General features: G+C 49.9%; 1 protein-coding gene across 13 annotated transcripts in view; it reads left to right on the top strand.

Moving 5' to 3' along the window:
• Positions 1 to 22,165, top strand: part of LOC135906374 (transcription initiation protein SPT3 homolog) — a 585,543-nt gene that overhangs the window by 484,602 nt on the left and 78,776 nt on the right. For all 13 annotated transcript variants that reach the window (XM_070538893.1, XM_065437734.2, XM_065437736.2 and 10 more), the window contains one exon: positions 1,722 to 1,894. In XM_070538893.1, coding sequence (XP_070394994.1) covers positions 1,722 to 1,894 — 173 coding nt within the window. The remainder of the gene's footprint in view (positions 1 to 1,721; positions 1,895 to 22,165) is intronic.

Raw genomic sequence — 22,165 nt, 5'->3', positions numbered from 1 at the left:
GCTTCCACGTAAGTGGTAGCGCGTGGGTAAGCCTCGCCTGCGGCGTGTGCCGTCAATCTCGTTACGGGTCGCGATTGGGTCGTTCTTAAGGAGACTTGGTGCGGCGCGCTGGCCCCGTCTTCGTGGAGACGGGAGCAGATGAGGGTATTGTGCGGGGGTAAGGTGCGCTGAAGTACGGTTACGGTTCTTCTTGTGCTGTCGAAGTTATACCCCTTCTTATACGCTTCTTCATTGGATCAGAGTAAGCGCATCAAGGGCGTGTGAGCGCACGCCTTTCTTCGTCATCTTGTCTTGAATTCCCGAGTTTTCCCCGTCTTTCTCTTTTTCGTTCTTCTTCTTTTCTTTCGTGCTTAGCTTGAATTCGTTGCTCTCTTCGTTGTGTAACTCGGCGCGCTGTCACCCTCCGCTGCGTTACGTGCTTCTGTAGTCGCAAATTGCGCCGGACGTTAGGAAAATTGGCGCGAATTTTTTTTTTTCCCGTGGTGACGTGCTTGGGCGTGCTATGACGTTATTCCTTGCGCTTGGAAAAAAAATGTGCGGAAGCGGCTTTAGGCATATAAGTGAATTGGTGGCGTCGGTGAAAGACCCGTCGCGAGTTCCTCCTGCGTTAGATCAGTGATAAGATATGTACAGTGTAAGGAAGGGTAAACGCTGGTGTCATTGATGTCGATTTCGATCGCAGTCTGGCGGGGCGCGATCCGGCAGACGTTTGCCTCCTGTCCGTATACGTCGACATTTGGCGGGTTGTGATAATTCACTAAACTCTCAAGGTTTAGCACAAATCGAGTTAAGTTTATGAATCTACTCACTTGTGACCCCGTCACGGTGAAACTATCGAAGAAAATAATTGGGGTAGAAAGGGAACCGCTCCACGTTAAAACTTATTCGTGCGTAGATTGATTTGTGCTGCTGATGAAAGTTAGTAGTACATGATTTATAATTGAAAGCAGGAAAGCGGCGCAGGGCAGTGTTGCTACCTAAGGGGAAGAAAAATCAGGAATGCCCAATTTTCTATGAGCAAATTCAGTACATGTTTTTGGGGTGCCTGGTTAAGTTTGTCATGAAAGTAATATTTGAAAGCTGCGATCGCACAACTGCTTGCGACGTTTCTTGCTTTGAAACAAAGAGCAAAGTCTGTTTTATACTAAGTGAACTTTGTTGGCGCGTGCTGATTTGTGCTATAGGTGATCGGAGTAAAATAATGATAAAAACCAGCATTCGCCGCGGTGCTTAATGACTGCAGCTTTGAACTCCTAAGTAAGGGTTCTCGGGTCCCAAATGTCGCGAAGAAGCGAGTGAACTTCACGAGATGGCGTAATCGAGTGCAATGTTCCGGAAGAATATTGACCAACCGAGGTTCTTTAACGAAATCAAAGCACGCGCGACACACCATTGGCATTCTGCTGCCATCGTAGTGCGACCACCTCTGCTGCAAATCGAACACACGGCATCGCGCTCCACAGAGGAACGTGATAGCTACTGACCCATCGCGGCTGGTCTTTACATTATGCAAAATAGAAGTTAGCTGTGCAGACAGGACACAAGTGTAGAGAAGTGGACAACACGAACGCATTCGTGTTGTCCACTTCCCTACTCTTGTGTCCTGTCCTCACGCCTTACTTCTATTTTGCATAATGAATCCTTACCAACTAGCTCAGCTTTCTGTCGTTCTGGTCTTTACGCGTTCAAGAATTTAATTTTTTGTTTCTATCTGCCTGCAGGCTCCATCCTGCGGAGCTGACTCCGGCTTGTCCGCGGTGACGGCGGCCTCCAAGCCTTCCGCTTCGTCATCGGGAGCTTCATCTAGCGTCACTGGGTCATCCGCCCCGTCGTCGTCGTCGTCGTCGTCTTCTCCGCAGAATTCCTGGGTGCTCGAAGAGATACGAGGCATGATGTGAGTGAGTCGACGAGAGAGCAGAGCTCGGTGCGTCGGCCTACGCGGCTTGTTTTATCTAAAACCCGCCAGACTGCCGCGATTCCGTCTCTAATCGGTGTTCCTTGTATACGAGCACGCTGATGAAATCCGCCTGCTGTTGACAAATTTTACGCGTCATTGATTAAATATGCCCGGTTGATGTTTTTGCGCCGCTACAGATATATTGCGCGTGACGTCACGGGCGCCATACTAAACCTGCAAATGTTTCCGGATCACAGCCTTGACTTCTGTGTGATTTGCATCTTTAACTCTATCCAGAAATAATGGTGGGAGATAAACGGGTTGTATTGAGAGGGAAATGTTTTGGCCATACCCAGAAATTTTGGACATTGCCCCTGCGGCCGTTTGTTGAACTTCACCGCAATGCACCAGCAGTACCCAATGGGCAGAATTATTGAAAACATTATATTACAAAAAGCCGTCAGGATTGCAGCGATTTTCAGTTAGCAACGCCGAGAAGGTATGGCCTGCTGATAACATGCTTACTTACGGTAATTATTCTTAACCTTGCGTTTTAATACCGACCAAGACACTGCCATAACGCTATAAAGAGGTTACGATTAGTGCCGTGAATACGCATGTTAATAAATGGACCTACCCTCTCGACGTAACTAACTGAAAGTTGTTCAAATTCTGGTGGCCTTCTGAAATATTTTTTGAAAATACTGCCCGTTGAGTTACGCTCGTGCACTGCGGTGAAGTTCGACGGATGGTCACAGGGGCAATGTGGCCGCGATGACGTTGCTGTAAACTACCTACGCTTATCCGTCGGTCTAAATTTGCTGTACAATCGGCTGCAAGGCGATCTTCATGCAGTTCATCCACTGGCCCCCAGTTCTCGCGTTCTTTTGTGTACCGCATCTGACTGAGGTATTGTGGACCTGGACTCAAGGCCTGGATGAGAGTCATACTGCGTTAATACTCTTGAGCCTGTAGTGGAAACATAGAGTGATCACGTGAAATGGGACATATAGTAATTGGCTATAGCAACGCACACACACAAAAAAGGAAAGGTGAACGTGACTTTGTTCTCCTGCAAACTCCACGTTATTTTCGCAGGCTGTCCATGTCCCAGTGGCGCACTTGGCTGGAGCGTGTGTTTTATAGTGCAGCAAGGCCCTTGTCCAAAAAAGAGCCTAGGTGGCCTCTTTTACGCAGTTATATATTAGCGCTTTATTTGTTTATTAAGCCCTTCTTGCTTGCGTGACAGCAAGTTGATGCAGGACGATCTAGTACAAAGGTATGAATACCGACGTAGGCATGACGATGGAACGACGACGCCACAATGAATGACACGTAGCAAACAAAGTGTTGAAACCGCCGGTCGGGGCTCTAGTATTCTGCTAAGGCTTCAGTCTTGGCTTCTTCTTCCGCAAAGACACAGAGGTGATGTCAGTAACGAACAACACCTTTATTGGCTCTGTGAAAACTTAATTACTACTGCTGATTTTTTTTTTTTTGCCTGCGGCCTCTTGTGTCTGTAAAGCACGGAGTGCATTCCCTGCCAGCTGTGCTGAATTTCAAGTAAAGTTTACAAGTTTCATTTCGTTTTACGATTTTATCAGTGTTCCGTAAAGCTTTACGAGAACTCTGTGTCGAGCTAGTTTCGTTCGTCTTCTGATAGTGAAAGGATATGCGAGAGGGTATCTGCGTCGAGCAAGTTTATGCAGACATGTTCCTAAAGCAGGGAAAATCGGCAGCGCCAAAGTCAGAAAAAGTTCCTGCGATCTAGCTTGTCAAGTAACCTTTAATAAAGCGCGTATTTATCCCTGAAAAGTGCGTGTGCGTATTCCTCAAATGCCGTGTGCCCTTCCCCTGTCCTTTTCCAGCTTGCGTGTCCTGCGGGATCTTGCGCATATCAAAGCTCGCAGATTGGCGGGTATGGGAATGTCTTGCCCAGTCTAGTATGCTTACCCGACCTCTCAGGTAATCTCCATGCCGCGCTCCGTTCCCTTGTAGTATGTACTGGCGATATGACCTAGCTGGCCGAAAGTTTGCGCCTGTTCTAAAAAAAATAAAAGAAAAGTTTGGAACTTCTTCCCAAACCGTGGAGATGATCCCACATTTCTTCATCGCACTTCTCCCGCAACTTACTTTTTTTTTCTCACCCACTTTCTCTCCTCCCTGCTTCCTTTTCCTTTGTCGCGGCACCGCGTGCTTCCACATTGGGGTGTAGGAATCCGACCACCCGGCCGCGGGCAATATGACCTCCTCCGCGTGGTCAATAACGCTCTTATATACCAGGCTGGCTGTGCCTTGGAGCACCTGGCACATTGAGAGAGAGGGATAAAAAAAACGAAAGGAAAAGAAAGAAGGGCTTCTCCAACTTTCCTGCCATTCCCCCGTGCCTCCACACGGGTTTCATTCGCGGTGCTGCCGGGTTCCCGACATTCCTTGCTGCGGCAGCTTTGGCGGCTAAGTTTTACTCTTCATCACGCGCACGCCACCGCTGCACATTTAATCCTTTCCTGGCCGATGCTCCGTAACCCCACCGTCCTTCGTCTTCTCCTGCCCTTCACTTCACCCTCCCTTCCTCTTATAGAACTGCCTCCACCCCCCTCGCGACGAGAATATGCCCGAAGGACATCTTTCATTTTTCTCCTTCCGTGCGGGACGCTTTATCAGCATGCCTTCCGCTCATTTATCAAACCGCTCATTTCATTCCGCTCCCATATAATCGTCATAGTCGTCACTATTGTCACTATCAGCATTACTGTGATTCCTTTTCATTATCGCGTCGTAGTTAACTCAGCTGCAGTGCTGTCTCTACACGCAAAGAAATTTCCAATCGCCATGGTTGTGTGTCGATCGAAACCATCCTCGCTGCGCCCGGGAAATTCCTTCATCTGTTCGCCTTACCTTATTGGTTGACACCCTCGACGCTGTTTACCTCGTATGGCCAAAGTTTTTTGCACGGGTGAACTTACCATCAGTTCTCCACGCATTATTACTTGCTCAACTTCACTAGAATGATTTCAGCTAGGATAGTGAAATGCCGTGGCTTGAACCGGGTAAGGGACGCATACAGGCAGACGTCATTTAGCCCTGTTTGTGGTCTTTAGCAAGTGTCGCTTGAAGCTTCGTAGGTGCATATGCTTTGAATCAGTGACAGCGGCTGAGATCAAACTTTAGTAAAATGCTATGTAATCACAAAACTGACATCAGAAGCACTAGCCACAACAAATACTTACAAAAATTAAAACATTGCGAAATCGGTTCGGTTAAGAAATTACGTCATATGGTCAGGAAATGGCGTCCCTAATCGCCGCCAGTAGCCGTACGGAGCGAGACGCCTCGATACTTACTTCACTGCCCTTGTTCGCCACTGATACTCTAATATCATGCGCAATTCTTTCCTAAAAAGCGGCGCATTTGTTCTCGGATTGAAGCGGTAGCAATCATCTGTTCGAGAGTATACGTGCTATTCACAAACTCATGGAAGAAACCTAAATGGAGTGTTCGACGCTAACGCCGGCTGGCTCTAAACGCGTCACCAGCTCGCGAATCGCTCTAGACAGATTGGCCATCTCTGTGTGTGCGCGCAGCTGGAGACGGCTCAGAGTCGCCACCGCCTGGCGCTGTGATATATTCTCCAGTCGTGACGCGTGCCGCCAACGGCAGCAGCTGAGACTTGAGCCCCGTGCCCGGGAGGCTAGGAAGAGAGAGTTCGGATAGATTTGCCGGGCACGACCCCCCACGCTTATGGCGCTTTATGCGGGGCCCGACGCAGCGGTCATCCGTCACCACCACGGCAAGGCGGGGGGAGTGTCGCGGAAGGGGCTGACGTCTGGCTTCGTTTTTCTTTTTTTCTTTCGTACTTCTTTTAGGGACGTTGTTGTTTTCGGAGCCGGCCACGTTGGTTGTTTCTCTTTGTTTCCGTTACAGCTATCGTACGAATGTTGGATTGGATTTTCAATTCCTGCGAAACTGTTTGTCCTTTTGGGCATTGTTTCGGAGCTGTCGCGTCGTCCCTATCGTGCTTGTGAAGGGATTGCCGCAGCAAGTTATTCCGGCTTCCTTCGAGCGCTTTTGAATGCATCTTTGAAGCCTAATTTACTGCGTGGCTAGACGCGTTGAATGCCCGTGACGTTGCTTTGGCACATACTCTGGCTAGGGCACATACGGCTGTGCCTGCTGTGGGGCTGTGGGCCTGCACTATATCTTTGGCAGGTTAAGAAGAAGAAGGAGATGCTCATTCGCTGGCCTGTGCCTCCTACGAATAAATTTTTACCGGTACACCACCTTTACCACCTACCTTTCCCTGTATTTCCCACTTCCCCATTCCCCAGTGAGGAGTAGCAGGCTAGAGACACGCTCTCCAGGCCGACCTCTCCTCCTTTCTCTTCATTAAAATCGACTCCTCCTCCTCCTTTACCGGTACAGGTTCGGTCTGGCACCGTCCCCTCCGTGTCCTACCTGCCAGGAACCTGAAAACATTGACCACTTTCTACTAGCATGCCGTCGATTTAAATATAAGAAGAAATTCGATTTTCTTTGTGAAAATTACGTATTTCTTTAGCTCCTCAAAATAACATCTCCTTCGGGGCTTCTTCATTGGGCTTTAACCACAACAACATCTGCATGGCCATTTGCGACTATCTCTGTGGCAGAATAAGGTTACCACGTTAATTCTCAAAATAAATAATTGGATGGCCCATTAAATTGCTGATTTCGGGCTCGAAATTATTCGAATACCACCGAAATAATTTGCCGTTTATACATAATTACAATTATTTTTATTTCTATGTCTACCAGGTAAACATATTTCCTAATTATTATAACCGTTATACACTACCTGACCCGAATTTACTTTTCCGTCTAGGTTTTTCTCTCTCCCCTTCCCTTTAACCTTTAACCGCCGGCTTCTTGGCCAATCACCCGTAGTGGGTAAGCGCCACAACTGAGGAACAAGCAAGCAAGCAAACAAGCCAGACTGTGCCTCCATTTTGCTTCTCCTTGTCTCGTATCGAGGATTCGCTCCGTACATATCGTAACTCAACGTGACTAATCGTACCTTTCTGTTCGAGCGAGATCGTGGAGAGCGTTCACACTGCTGAGGAGACTGAGCGAGCCAAGACGGGAGCGCCAGCCGCACCCACGTATAATGCCTCGTCTCAAGTCCAGTCCTGACCTTGCGAACGGTAAGCGTGCTTCAAGCTCAAATAACCATGACATCTCGGCCAATTCTCGCGAGGAATCAGCGCATCCGCAGCAAGAACTAAAAGCAGCTCTGCCGAAAATGTCCACGTCTTCCGCTCCGAATAAAAGCGACGTTGCCTTAAACGCACGCGACACCCCGCAACAACTCGGTATTTCTTTAATAGGCTCGCATGGCGGTTCGAATTCGACTGCGCATGCGCTCACTGTATCGCTTGACAACGCAAAGAGCACGCGGCTGAACGAGTCGCGCCCCAAGTTCAAGCGGACGGCTAAGTCAGCTAACGAGAAAAGGAGCACGGCGTCGCCTTCAGAAGAACCTGGCGCTGGTAACAAGCCTCCCAGCCTTGACACCGCAGTAGGAGAAGTGAGATCAGGTTACGTTGGTCGTGTGGCTCCGTCCAGCGACATAGCTGAACGCTTGGTAGACGATGCCGCAGCACACGTAACTGCTTCGGTCACAAGCCCTGGTCGGGCGGATCAGCCAATCAGCGGCGGGCTGCATGGAGGGAATGCTCTTCCCGTAGGCGACTCCGAAAAGAACCCGCTCATCGACAGGTGGAAGCAGCCCTGCGTTTCATCCGCGCCGGCCACTGTGACGAACGGTGGCGTTACTCTGCCCCTTTCTGTACAGCCATCGGGACGGGAACCCTTGACTTCTTCCGCCCGTCCAGCGTTGAACGCCGAGCTTTTCCTGAGCTCCGCAACGAGCAGCTTCGCCAGGGCATTTACCAGCTTGCCCCGCGTGGACCGCCGCGCCGCCGGCCCTGTCTTGACCTACGAGCTCACCTTTCTTGTCCTCCTAGTTGGTTCATTGGTAATCATTCTGCGTTCCTCTCCCCGCAAGCGTGAGGTTGCTCTGAACGGGTCTGAATGGGGCGCCCTGGCCGTTCTCTCCGGCTTCGTCAACGTAAGCGCGGACCCCTGTGACTCCTTCTACCACTACGCTTGTGGAAGTGCATCGCGTGGCAGCCACTCAGTGTGGTCAGTGCACAACACGCTCAAGCCGTGGTGGGCCAGCATCGGCTCGCTCTACTGGCCGTCCGGTACAGATGCGGGAAAATTCTTGCGTGACTACTTTCAGGCCTGCATCGACACCAGCATGGAAATAGAGACGCGAGGCGCGGAGACGGCCCGTGCTCTGGTGGAAATTGTGAAACCACGATCCACAATAACCTGGTCCAGGTTTCTGCTGCTACTGATGCATATGAATCTCAAATACGGCGTCAAGGCGGTCGTGGTCTTCTCCATGCTCGGTTCTGGACCGTGGCCTGACGCCATCATTCCTGTGACCCCCAAGGTGCGTGTTGAGGATCCGCTAGTGGTTCTTCTTAACCCCGTGCATCACGTGGTGAATGCAGAAGTGAGAGACGTTTACGATCGAATACGACGCGACGCCCTTAAAACCTTAAACCAAGCGTTATCTACCAACGTCACCGACCGGGACGTAGAGCGTCTCGTCGCAGATTTGGACTCGGTGGCTGTGGAACCTCCTTTGGGTGGCGTGGGAGACTTGGACGTCCTGAAAACGGCTGTTCCCGCCATGAAGCCTTACAGATGGCGCCGCTACACCGAGGACATTGTCAAACGGCCGTTTTCTGGCCGAATCTATCACGCTCCCATACCGGCGCTGAAGCACCGTTTTTCGATTTTGTTGGACAAAGAGCGACTTCCTCAGGCGATAGTGTTTACTCTACTGGAAGCAACCACGGACCTGCTACTAGACATTATTCAACAGCTGTCGGCCAAGAAAATGCACCGCTATTTCATTGTGTGCCAGAAGCTCACGTTCCGTTTCGAAGCAGTCGCAGTGCTTAGTGCTATCCAAAAGTATCCCAGAAGCCCCCAGCACGACTCCGCGCTCGTCGCTGTATTTGAATCGATCACCGAGTCCGTAGTATCGCAGGTCTCAAAGACCTTTCCCACGTCGGCCGATGCGTCCAAGGCGACTGCGCGACTCCGTGAGCTCCGGCTTCTCATGCCTTCAGAAGTCATACCGTTGGACGCTCCCTTGCCTACTTTGAGCGCCAGCTATGCCAGAAACTACCTGCTTGCGGAAACCTACGGCCTCTCCGTAGACCGCTTCCAACCAGCAAAGGAAGAACTCAACGCGTCGGCCATCGCCGCGCTGTTAGGGCTTAGGCCGTCGGTGATCGGCGTGTACGTTATCCTTCCGGTGACGTTGTATGCCGCGCTGAAGCTCGTATCCTCCACCGACGCTGCCATTCCAATGTCCGTCGTGGGCGTCGACTTGGCCGACGCGCTTTGGTCTTTCGCCTTCCAGGGCTCATGGAGTCGAGAGACCACGTCGATGCTTTCTGAGTACGCCCGCTGTCGCGATGCTCAGTCGAGTCTCAGCAGACTGCGATTTCAGTACCCTGTGCTCAGCCTGGGATCTGCACTTAACGCCAGCAGAAACGCGTTGTGGAACCGCAAGTTCACCGTTGACCAGCTGAACTTTGAGACGTCGCGAAGCCAGGTGTTCTATACGCTCTTCGTGATGCATCACTACTGTCTGTCGTTGCGCAAAACACGTGCCATTCTGGCTGCTGAAGTGGACTGCTTGATGGCCGTGTCCGTGGACTTCGCCAAAGCGTTCGGCTGCTTACTGCCGTACAACGTGACAGCGTGTGCTTTGCCAGGTGTTCAGTAATTTGGCCGGCGTGTTGGCAGACCTTTCCAATGTTTGCGCGTGTACTATAGAGGAAACGTTTGTATATGGCCTGGCTACCAGTTTATTTGTTTAAATCGTTTCGTTTGTGCCTTCTTTAGTTATTCAGGTTCCCCGCTTTTACTGAGGAGCAACATATCACGCTTTACAATCAGTACTTAACACCTTGATCAAGTGATTCGTGCCCTTTCACGCCTCTCCGCGGCTCATCTCACAATACTACAATATCTATGAGCCAGGTGTCAAGGGATTTGTTGTTCTGCGAAGTTTAACGAGCATCTTGCCAATTTAGTTTTGCTATTTGACTTACCGACTTTTTCTCAACAATGCTTTGACGAGAACGCTTAGCAATGTGATGCGCCGAGTCATTCTTTTTTGGTCGTCGTGCGAGCCGCTACTTGTGTAATTCACCTATATTACATTCTGTTCAGTTCCTTTTGCTGCATGGAAAGTGGAACGACTGCGAAGGGTGTTACCGTTTTTTCATTACACTCGTGTTTCATGACATTGTCATGTAAATTGAGGCAACTGTCTCATTGTTTCGCCCGCATTGAATGAACTAAAGAATGTAGTCTGCTCTGAGTTTAGCAAGAAACCTGCTTGAATTTGTGAGTGTGCTTTGTGTTGGGCTTCACCTCAAGTTGACATAGGATGCGGCAAAGCACGATTTACAGGAGCAAAACGCGCACAATGAGTTAGTTGCACGTTGTCACTTCGTGCCCTTGTTTCAGCTGGATTGTAATCGTGCGCTAGGAAGGCCTATAGTCTATAGTTCACGAAATGTTTCTCTTTACTGTTAAGCCCTCAATGGTAAAGTATGACTTACTGGAAATACAAGCGATAATAAATGGCACGTTGGATCCCGCAAGGGACCGGCGGTTGTAGAGTCAGCCGCAGGAGAGGGACCTTGTGTTGCTCGAACATAATGCGGTGGCTGCCTTGACATGTCACAGCTATGTTATGCCGATTGATGCCAGGGACATTACTTTTCATCGTTGTTCGATTACGGCTAAAACGTAACGGACGGAAGAAATTTATGTTGTGTTGGCAAAGGTTACGTGAGCGTTATTTTTACTTTATTCCTTGTCGACCACGCTCGCCGAAACTGCAGCAGAAATATAGCCACTTCAACAAGCGCCAATCTCTACTGTCAAGTACCCAGGTAGATGAGACGTCACGCTGACGTATCGTCTAAAACTACTGTGCAACAGCATATGCACTGCAGTAATTGTAACGCGGACATCTGGTTGGTGTAGTCGCCGATGGGATACAGTAAAGAAACTATACATTGAGCTCGACGTCGCAGAGAACCACATGACTCCATATTAACGTTTCCACTGGCGTTCCCTATCGCGCCCGCAAAGGTTGATGAACAAGTGTTCTTTACTTTCTGCCCCCAATGGAATACAGCCGCCGTGGTCGAAAATTGAACCCATGACCTCTAGCAAGAACCAGAAGCCGCACGTGCTTATGGACAAGGTATACAAGTTTGCGTGATGCATTGAGAAACGAAAAATTTGTGTTCTAGGTTAGAGAAAGCAAATTATTTTAATCCACGTGTCAGCAGTAAGGGATGAAAAAGCTACGGGCGTCCGGTTGCGTGAAGCACAACCCGCTAAAACAACCCGATTGTTGAATCCAATTTTGACGAATGTAACACCTCTTCTAAACGCACAGAGTAATCACAACGTGAATTCACGTAGTGTTTTGCATGTACCTTCTTCATCACCCCCTCTCGTGAAGCTGAATGTGTCTGCTTTATGAATGCGTAGCCTTGCCAATGAACCTACGGTAGTCACAGATAGACAACACTCGGCTTGATGTACGCAAGGCATATCTGTTCAGCAGGCGCGTTCCTCGAGTCGTTGGCAACGTGATTTAACATAAGCTTCGCGTGTCATACAGCAAAGCGCGTAGTCGTAAAGAGGCTTTGTACATGGTACTGTGTATTTGCTTCGTTCTCATGCCTCTTGCTTTGGGGCACGTCCTCGGTATGAGATCCACTTGTCGTCTGAAAGTGCGCGTTTCCATGCGCACTCGGCCTGTCTGGGCCTGCTCTGTTGCTGCGTCATCAACATGCTACCGCAGGGGTCGCGAAATAACTACGTTGTGTGCGACAGCGAGCGGAGGAGGGTGAGGAGGAAAGCTGGGACGTGTGGGGACGACCGGGAGGTTGAGTCATCTCGACGCTCGCGCTGTAATGGGATAAGAGGGAGGAAGGAAAAAAAAAAAGACGCGGCGGAAGCAAAGCGAAGAACGTGGCAGCCACGTCGCTTGCGGAAACGGCGGCGCCTATATGTACGACGAGGGGCGCGCAAGGCGGCGGTGTCTGCGGCGGCTGCGGCGTCGGTGCTGGCGAAGGAACGACGCGAGGCGAGCGCTTGCCTGCGTCGGAGCCCCGGGAGCAAGGCTATATAGCCCGCCGGATGGAGGCTGGAGAGCCAGTGAAGCGTCTCGCGACCGCCTGGGCCCGCGCTGATAACAGGCCGCGGCGGAGGCCTTGTGGTTTGAAACCGCCAACGGGCGCTTCTCGAGCTCCTCGCCACCTCTTCCGCGGACGGCACCTCCGCCGCCGCCGTTAGAGTTTCTCGAAACCAGGCGATAGAGTGGGCGAGAGTAAAGCGAGACAAAAAATAAAAAAAAAATAGGGAGAGTTTTCCCGCCCGTCTGGACTGCCTTATATCCTGCACTGCGCGTATTTTCTTGCAAACTTCCGAGTGAGGAACCTGGTGGCACTCAAACCGTGATGAAGGAGTGAGAGCGAGCGAGCGAGTTATGGGCTTTAGTACGTGGGGCGAAGCCGAGGCGGCGGTGGCGGACGGATGCGCTCCCTGATCCCGGATTTCTCATCCTCCTCTGTAGCTTGCCGCAAGTCTTTCCGTGCCTTCCTCCTCGCCGCGCTGTGGTTTTGCTGGCCCCTCCCGCGGGGAGCTTCGACGTTGGATGTGTATGCGTACTATTACGAGACGAGACGTCAAAAGGGAGAGGTGAGGCGTAGACCCAGGCGCGCCTAGTATATCCTTCCTCCTTTCCACAAGTGGGCAAAACTGAACGCAGGACGGAACACAGCTCTTTGCTTGTCTTTCTTTTACTCTCGCCTTTGTTCTTTTTTTTTTTTGCTCTGTCGTCCCTTGGCAGTCGGAAGAGAGAACGAGGACGTGGCAGAAGAACTAGGCGAAGACGAAAAAGAAACGTGTAAACAAAAGTGCCCCGAATAAACACAAGAGGCCCGCTGGAGAAGTCGCGCTTGGCTGCGTCGGTTTCGTTGGGTTCGACGGGGCATCGCAGCCGCGGGTGTACGCCCGCGCACGCCACCGCTTCCGCTTGCTGGGAAAAGCGGCGGCGGACGTCAAAAATCCTTTATATCCTTCGGAGGGGAAATGGGCAGGGAAAGAGTGGGGGAGGGAAAAGAAAAGATTCAGAGGAAAAAGAAGGAATTGGAGGCGACTGGGAAGCATCCTTTCGCTTTTCTTCCTCTCTCTCTCTCTCTCTCGCTTTTTACTCTGCTTGAAAGCAAGCGGAGATGGCGGGAAGCCGCCGTCACCGCCGCAGTGTGCCGGCCGCGGCCCACACCGCCAGCTCGCGGTGCTGCCTCCGCTGCGCTGCTGTCCCCCTGCGTCGTCATTCTACTAATGCGCCTTGTCGGTGTTTGCCCCGCGGTCCTTTATAGATCCCTCGCCTTCGCGCGCTCTCCGTTGCCTCCACTGCCACCCTCTCGCATTGTTTCTTTCTTTTCTTTACTTTGTTTCTGAAGTCTGCCCCCCGGTTTACGCGCCTTCCGCCATCCTCCTCCTGAGCCTCCTTTAGCGAGTGCCAGAGAAGGGAAAAGAAGCCCATGTGATATAGCCTGACCTCCGTCGCCTTCCTTGCGTCTTCGGGCGTCACTTTCGAAGCGCCTGTCTTTTGCGCTGACTCTTTTCTTTTTTTTTTGGGTTGGTTTGAAAATGCTTTTCTAGTTTACCCCGCCTTTCTCTTCTTTTCCCTTCTTTGTCGCATTTTTTATTGCTTCTTTTCCTCCGAAGATTTTGACGTCGCTTCGGGAAGGAAGTCGTGTCGTCCGAGCCTGTTGTCTCTCCGGCTTTCCGGGATTCCTTCGTTGGCGGACTGCATGTGGCCGCGGGCCTATCTCTCTCTTTTCGGCTTCTTTTCTGCGCGTCCGGTTGCCAGTTGCATGTTTGCTCTGCGATATTGCCGTGTCGCTTCAGCGGTGTATAACTGGCGGTGCACAGCGGAGATCATTTCGGCGAGCAGTGTACCCGGGCGCAGCTTATCTGTCTGGAGAGCGCGCGGAGGCGGTGGTTACCCGGCGCGCTCGCCTAGAGTGTATCCGAAATCAGTGGGATGCTTCACCGTTTAGAGCCAGAAACCATCTTTTTTTTAAAGGGCAGCGTTCTTTGCAAACACTCCCGGACTATCCTGATAGCGGCTGCTGACTGCTGCTGTCTTGCCGAATAGCTCATACTTCATGAAACATCTAATTACGTGCTCGATAATGGGGTCGTACCTCTGTCGTCCAGCGCAGCCGACCAACGGTCTAACCATTAAGCAGCAGTCTCTTTTTTTTTTCATGGTATTTATTTCAGGCATGCATGACTCCTGCGTAAAATGAAGAGATAAACGAGCCCAAGAAATATCTTGTTGTACAGCGGCGGAGACGCATACAGAGAGCACCGTAGGATTTTTGTTCGTTCTTGGAACGAGTATACATGCGATTGTGGCTATTAAACCACAGTCGCACGTATACTTCTATCTTGACAACGCCAACTAGCTTTTTGAATCGCCGTGTGCGTCACGTTGCGTAGCTAGCACGGGTGCACGAGAGCACGTGCCACGTGTGGACGATGTGTTTTGGGCGTGGGGTTTTGGCATGACCTTGCAGTCCCATTGCAATGGCACAGAACCTAACACAGCTTTCAGCACTCTTTACGCATTTAAGCAATGCTTCGGTGTATGTATATTCCAACAAGGTGCGATGGATCTGCTTGCAATTTGACAGTAGATGGATGACACACAGACGCTACTGAATGCTGTGTGGTGTCTGTTGTGCTCCTTTTAGGTGAGCTTTAGAGAGAGAGCTGTACACGTGCCTCAAGTTGAGAGACAGGAAGACAGCCGTTAGGATTAGAGAGAAAATGGGGGTAGCCGGTATTCTAGCTGAGATTAACAGGAAGAAATGGAGTTGGACAGGCCATGTTACGTTTGGGGCACATAACCGGTGATTTATTAGAGTTACAAAAGGGGGTCTGAGTGAAGGGAAGCGCAGTCGATAGCGGCGGAGAACGAGGTGTTGGGATGAAATGAGGAAAATTGCAGGCGTAATAGGGTGTCAGGTGGTGCCAGCTGTCTCAAGACAGAAGTAATTGAAGATGTCCTGGAGCGGCCAGAACACCTGCCTGCCACGAAAGCTGACCAGAGTTTTGCTGCTAAATGACGAGTTTGCCAGCTCGTCTCCTCGGGCCATATCACAACACAGATATACGGCCGCCGCATATCTGTGTTATCAGTTCCAATAACGTATGTGCACTGATGAGATTTCCATGCCAGTTTATGAATCTCTGGGTCAGCGTCTCCAAAAGCGCGGATAATCATGGAGCTGTAAGACGGAAAACTTCACCTATCTTGCTCTCACGCATGCGCGGACACAAAGTGAAAGATGTTGTGCCTCTTGTTCTGTCGCGTACAATACCCACTTGGCATATAAACGTATGCGATACGGTGGACTTTCAGTTTATGAATGGCATATTCTTAAGATCGGGGTCGTATTTTCGTGTATGCAATAACGACGTTGATGAACCGCGACATGCTTCTCTAGGGTAGCTTGGATTCAAGTACACCGATATTACCAGTACTTACGTTTGATGGAGCACGGACATGTTGCCAGAAAGAGCCTTCTTGTGCTCCGATTGTTGCCATAGCCATCTCTGCGTCACTTAGGCGCCTAGCTGAAAAGTAAAATGCTGAAGTAAAAAGAAAAAGAAAAGAAAAAGAAAAGCTAAACGCAGTTGGAGCATACTGCTACTGTGAGCCAGGCTGCCCGCCCACAGGGACACGGTGAGCGTGAGTTAGCGCTCGTAAACGCGTTAACGACGTTGGTCGCGTAAAAAGTGGCCGTACGGGCTAATGCTGAAGGAAGCTCGTGTGTCGGGGAATCTGACGACGCCCTAAGGCCGAGTTTGGGGTTTCGGGTATCTCACTGTGCGGTGTCTGCAAGGGAAAAAAGAAGTAAGTTAAGGAAAGATCTAACTTAAAAATGAAAACTCTGGCTCGCACATTAATATATATATATATATATATATATATATATATATATATATATATATATATATATATATATATATATATATATATATATATATATATATATATAGTCGCCACAATGCCTTTTTATTTATGTCTCTCGCTGCTTTTGTCCCATTGTTCAGTCAGGTTAGAGTAACACTTTGTTCAGTTCCACTACCTGTGGTTTTTGTCAGTACTACAGTGATGAAGCCGTTGTTCAAGGTTTCGCTCGAGCAGAAGAGATGAGAAAAAAAAAAAAGCTGTTAATTCACCTGAACGAAGTGAAAAACTCGAACCAGGGCCCATGTGTCGACAAAACACGTCGTACGCTAAAATGGTCAACAGTGGGTGAACAAAGGACATCTGAGGCTGCACCCAACGTTTCGTCACAGAGACACGTCTTCAACAGGAGACCTGTTTTTAGCCTGAGTCTCACGCATTTCGATCCTTTTTCAAGTTTTAAATTTCTCGTAAGTTTCACCCTCTTGCCGAGTGGCGCCAGCATCTCGACTTTTCGACAAGGTGACCTGCCGACGTCTCCACTGAGAAATTCACGAGACATATCTTGTTTGAACACTCTTAACTTAACACTTCCAAGTGATCATCCCTCGAGGAATCCCGATCTTGTTTGGATTCGTACGCTAAAGTGAATTATCAGAACGGGCGCCGGCCAATCTTAAAGTGGGCGTAATTGTCGGCGCATGTTGTCCGCCAATGATAAAATGTTCTTAGGAAAAAAATCGTTGCAACTTCGAATCTAGGTATGAAAGCACATGCGCTCTAAAAGCATGACCGGCAATGCAAGAGGGAGAAAATAAGGGAAAGAAATAGAAATTCAGCGATAATATTTATTTTCACGCTTGATCTCCTCACTCTTTGCCTGTTGAAAAGCCGAGAATGTGTGCTGTTAGGTGCCGTTGTACTGGTGCATATTTTGATTTCCTCTTCCACGTACCTCATTGCACTGATACGCATTATCATTGAAGCTTATCGTTTGTGTGCTGCTGCTGATGTGTTGTGTAAACGTGAATTCTCACGCGCAGCGATGGTTACGTCCCTGCAGTTTACTCTCCGATAAGGTACGCCAGTGTATTCGAGTTGTAATTCTTGGAATGGTACGCCGTCACCGCAGCAGGCTTATTCTGTAGATGCTGACCTTACCAGTTGACGGGTACAGCGAGGCTAGTGGTGAAATGCCATTAACGAAATTCACTAGCGACTCTTGAGTGGGGTGTACCCTCATTACTAGTGGGTTCTCGCAGTTAGAAAACGCTAGCGTAAAACAAATTGTAAACTTCTAAAAGGTGTCTGTAAGAATGAATGAGATTGACAAAAAATGGCTGTGGCTTAGGTAAGGTTAAGCCCAGGATGCGAAGCATACTAGCCTTTATTTTAGTTGTTGAACCACTGTTTAGCCTGGTGAACTGCTGTTGCTTGGCTATATTTGTTCGGCTAGACGAAGAAACAACTCAGGCATTACTGCTTCGCCTTCAAGAGTGGAACGTGACAGCGTTCCCGTCGACCCGCCAAGGGGTGTAAGTGGTTGGTGGTGGTTACAAACTTTATTTCTTCTATTTACAAGAGAGCTGTGAGCTGAGCCCTAAGGGCCCAGCCCTTACAAAGTCTAGGGGGCGGTCCCTAGTCCGGGACCCCCGTGGCTTCTGCAGCGGCTTTGGCTCGGGCCACCAGGGCACGTTGTTCCTGGAGAGTTGAGCAGCCGAGCAGGGTGGCCTCCCAGTCCTCTCGGGTAGGGTGGGGGTTTGGGGGGAAAGCAGGGTTGGAAGGGCATGCCCACACCATGTGGTATGTGTCCGCAAACACCTCCCCACAGTGCGGGCACTCGCCCGAAAATGCCGGGTTGAAGTGTAAGACAATGGGCTACAGGGCAGCGACTACGCGCCCCGCATTGGACGCGGTGAGCGTCGAGCAAAGCAGCGTTCGGCGCAGCAACGAAATGTGCGCCTGAGCAAGAGACGCACGCCTTAGAAACAGCTCGTTTCTAAGGCAACACCGCATTCACTAGAGGCGCTTTTGTACCGCTTTGAAGCATCGTACTCGTGGCTCAGTGGTAGCGTCTCCGTCCCACACTCCGGAGACCCTGGTTCGATTCCCACCCAGCCCGTCTTGCAAGAGTTGAGCCAAAGCCACTTCTCCTCTGTCGTGACGTCACGGTGTCACGTGGTTTCATGGCGACACCGCCGCGCCTGAGGAGCTGGGTTGAGCTCTCGTAATATGCTTCGCATAAAATTTTAGTGAATTGCGACGCTTAAATCTCGAGGCCCTAACAAGATTCGGCGTAGTCAGCATCGTGTCTATCAAAAGCCTCGAAAGCGTTTGCGCGTGACCACACCTGGCATGGGTTTTGCAGTTAAACACGTTGTGGGGCTACTTGGTGCATAGCTTTCAATAGGTGAAGTGCCAATAGTGACGGCACACAAAAAGAAATACAGACAGGACAGGACAACACAGACAGGACAGGCGCCTTGTGCTGTCTGTATTTCTTCTTGTATACCGTCACTATTGGCGCTTCACCTATTGAAACCTGTCATGGGGTCACACGATCCAGTCTCTATATAGAACTTTCATTGGACCGCATGGTAACTATAGCCTGTTCAAGGCCAAAAAGCTTTCGTGATTTCTCGAATGTATTGAAATCTCGAATGTCAGCCGTCAGTTGCCGATAAGCTTCTCCTTCATTTTTAGTATGGTCATTCTTGGAGCATGCGCGGAATGTCCGCATACGTGTTCTTGCTTTCCTGACTCTCGTACTCCAGTTACGAAAGGCGCCGCGTGCCGTGAATAGCTAAAGCGCTTCGGACGATCCGACGTAGCAGCCCGCACGGCACGTGCTTGCGTGTGGCTCTTGCCACACCGACGTTACCGGAGGCCGGAAATTAGGATCCGGTGGTTCCCAAAGTCGGAAGTAAAGGAGGGGCCGCCGTACGTTCCAAATTTCGCTTTCCAACTCTGCTTCTTCGCCCGCCGTCTTGTCCCTCCTGGTCTCTCTACTGTTAACGTCTTTCCTTCTTCCTCTGCATCTTGATTATATGTTCTTTTTTTTTTTACTTTCGCAACTTTCCCGCAAAACTTTTCGTTCTCCCCGTGATCCGGCTCTGTCGAAGGAGAAGAACTCGTTTCTTTTGTCGTCGTCGTTCTTCCTATCTTTCTGGCCGTGTCAACTTGGTCTTTGCTGGGTCTCCGTTCTTTTGGCGCTGCTATCTTCGATTTATGTTTGGGAAGCCCTGCGCCGCCGCCGCTGTTGCCGCCGAGGTCTGCTTCGATATTCTCTCATTTCGAACTTCCTGCAGCTCCCCGGGCCATCTCGTGTGCCGTGGGATTGACCGGCGGCTGGAGCGCACATGCGTAGGTTCTTTATAAGGCAATTAATACTTGAACAGCGTCCGGTATGTTTCGAGCCCGCGGACCCAATCTAAGGAAGGTACCGCCGTCTCGGCGCATATACCCTGTTTTCCGGAATGCAAGCAGCTCTCGAATAGAAGCGTCCGCACATGTTCGGGAAGCCTGAAGTGTCCAGGGTTATAGGAGCGTTCTTCTGCTTCCCAAGGGGGCACTATTGATAACAGTGAATTAGCCAAGAAGTGGTAAAGTATTCCTTAAAAACAATATCCTTGTTTGTTTGCTGAGAAAAGGTCAGTTATTACTGAAGAGATGGTAGTCATACTTTCCTTATTTGAGTTCCGCGCCGAAAATTTAGCCCGGGTATTTCAGGGTAACGTCACGAATTCCGAGGCATATCTCTTGTATTTGTGCCGCTTTTGGGGCATCAGAAGCTCCGGAAACTTTGGTAGGTTTGAGCTTTTGGTTCACTCAGAGTTCACACACACACACACACACACACACACACACACACACACACACACACACACACACACACACACACACGCACACGCACACGCGCACGCGCACACGCACACACGCACACACGCACGCACGCACGCACGCACGCACGCACAGGACGCTACAGTTGAACAGTTTATTTCTCTGGGGCACTGCAGGCAATTTCAGTGACAAAATTTGTAGTACGAAGCAACCTCGTGTGTCTCGATTTGTGCACCCTGATAGTATAATGGATGGCCATTGAAATTACCGGGCAAGCGCTAATCGGCCTTGTAGATAGTTCTTGAAAAAAAAAAAAGTTAACGCAGTAGCTTTGGCCATCGCGGACGCTATACAAGGACGCCAAAAGGACGGTGCTTAGACTCGCATGGATGCGGTATTTAGTTCGAAGCGAGTGAAGGAGGGAAGTCCGAGCGGCGAAATAAAAGAAATAGGGATGAGTAAGGAAGGAATGGGGATAGTAGAGGTTCGCAGGGGCAGTCCGCCAGTTTCATAGGGCTGGACTGAAAGTAACGTATAGAGCGAGGTATCGGGAAAATGAAATTTGTAAAACAAGAAAGGCCCCGCATAGATTGCGCTTTAATTGGAAGCCCTCTCCTGTCTCAATTTCCGCTTTCCCGTCCTTCGTTTGTGATTGCTACTGACTTGCGTTCGTGATGTCCTGCTTTTTCTCGCTGTGCGAGCCAACAGAAAAAACGAAAAGAACAAAGCGGCTTGGTAACTGTCCCGACTCGTTCTCGTCTGAGTGCGCTCGAGAAATTTTGTGTATTTAACCTCTGCTGCAACTCGCGCGAAATTATTAGTCTTAGCGTAATGCGCCGTCCTCATTGCGCCTTATTCAAGAACCTCTATTTACGCTCTAGGGGCTGTTGCTCAGTAACTATTAATTCTGACAACGTCGCTAACGTATCGCATGCAAAACGCTAAGCATTTGAACGCCTTTGGAAGTTTGGAAGCGTTATCTGACATTTGAAATGACGCAGCTACCGCAGCTATATAGCACCATTTCCAAGACTGGCGAGTTTTGTAATAGTGAAGAGAAATTGGTATTTCTCTTCATAGGTACACCCTCAAATATCGTTTGTTTACTGCAAGGGCAACCCTTGTTTCCAAAGTTGCCAGAAGCCTGGCCTCGCATTGTCAGCTCACTTTGTACACAAAAGCGTTTCGTAAGATCAAGAACTGAGGATTTTTGATAGTGGGCAAGTTGCTTGGGCTCTGCACTGATTTCGCGTTCCTTCCGTGTGAATCATACGGAGCACGTACAAAGCACGAGAACCCGTACGATATTTTTTTCCGTATAAGGCATTTAACATTGTGTGTTAACGCTGCTGGCTAATTACGTACGTTCTTTCAAACGAAATGCTTTATGTACTTGGCCCTTAAGTTATGGGTGATCATTCTGGAGTAGCCAATACACCGTATACTAGGTTGATGAAGGATTATATGGTGCACATCTGCAGGACAAACGCCTGAAGGGCAGTCGCTCGAGGCGGCTTTTGAGTAAGCGGGTCAAAGAAACGAGCAGCTTTTCGATTTTTAGGACCATTTCCGTCTCTGTAGTGGAGTGCAGAGGGAAATAAATATGTAGAAGTAACTGAAAACTAACGTGACTGAATCGTCCGTTTGACTCGAAGCTTCCTTCAAGAACGTACTGACGAGATTTGAAACGAAACATTGAGCTTCACTGCCTTCGCCGCTATACGAGTTCGAAAGCTGCGTTATATTGAACCGTTCTTCACCGATGTCTTACCGGGTTTTCCACCTATCAGCCGTCGTAAAACAAGCCTTCATTGAAACTGAATACGCCAAACTGACTTTAACTGCAGGGTCTTTGGATGCTCAGCTGCTTGATCTAGTTGTGCCCACTGTAAGGTCTGGGTTGCTCAGAATCATTGCCGTGGAAGTTACAACCGTGCAGCTCTCTCGAGCTGGCACCGAGCTGAGCTGTTTTCTTCGATGTTACAGACACGACAAACATGTCCCAGGATTGTCGCCCTTTAAGGTTTCAAGAACAGGAGATCTGCGCGCATAGATGCGCGTTCCTGTAGTGCCTGCTTGCCTAGTCACGCATTCTCGTATTAAAGCGGACTTTTCGTTTTACGACGCGAGAGATCGAGTGCATCTCCGTAGCGTCTTCTTCTTGGAAGACGGTGTCCGTCCCGGTTTCAAATCTCGTCGCACGCAACCGTCCGAGCGACTGGTAGCGCCGGGGACGAATGCACGTCATTGTGCCGCTGGAATCGCGTAATTTCGCTTCGGCT

Source organism: Dermacentor albipictus, chromosome 5, assembly GCF_038994185.2.
Source record: "Dermacentor albipictus isolate Rhodes 1998 colony chromosome 5, USDA_Dalb.pri_finalv2, whole genome shotgun sequence".
NCBI lineage: Eukaryota > Metazoa > Arthropoda > Arachnida > Ixodida > Ixodidae > Dermacentor > Dermacentor albipictus.
Note: the sequence above shows the minus strand (reverse complement) of the source record. Positions and strands in the feature narration are given on the sequence as shown.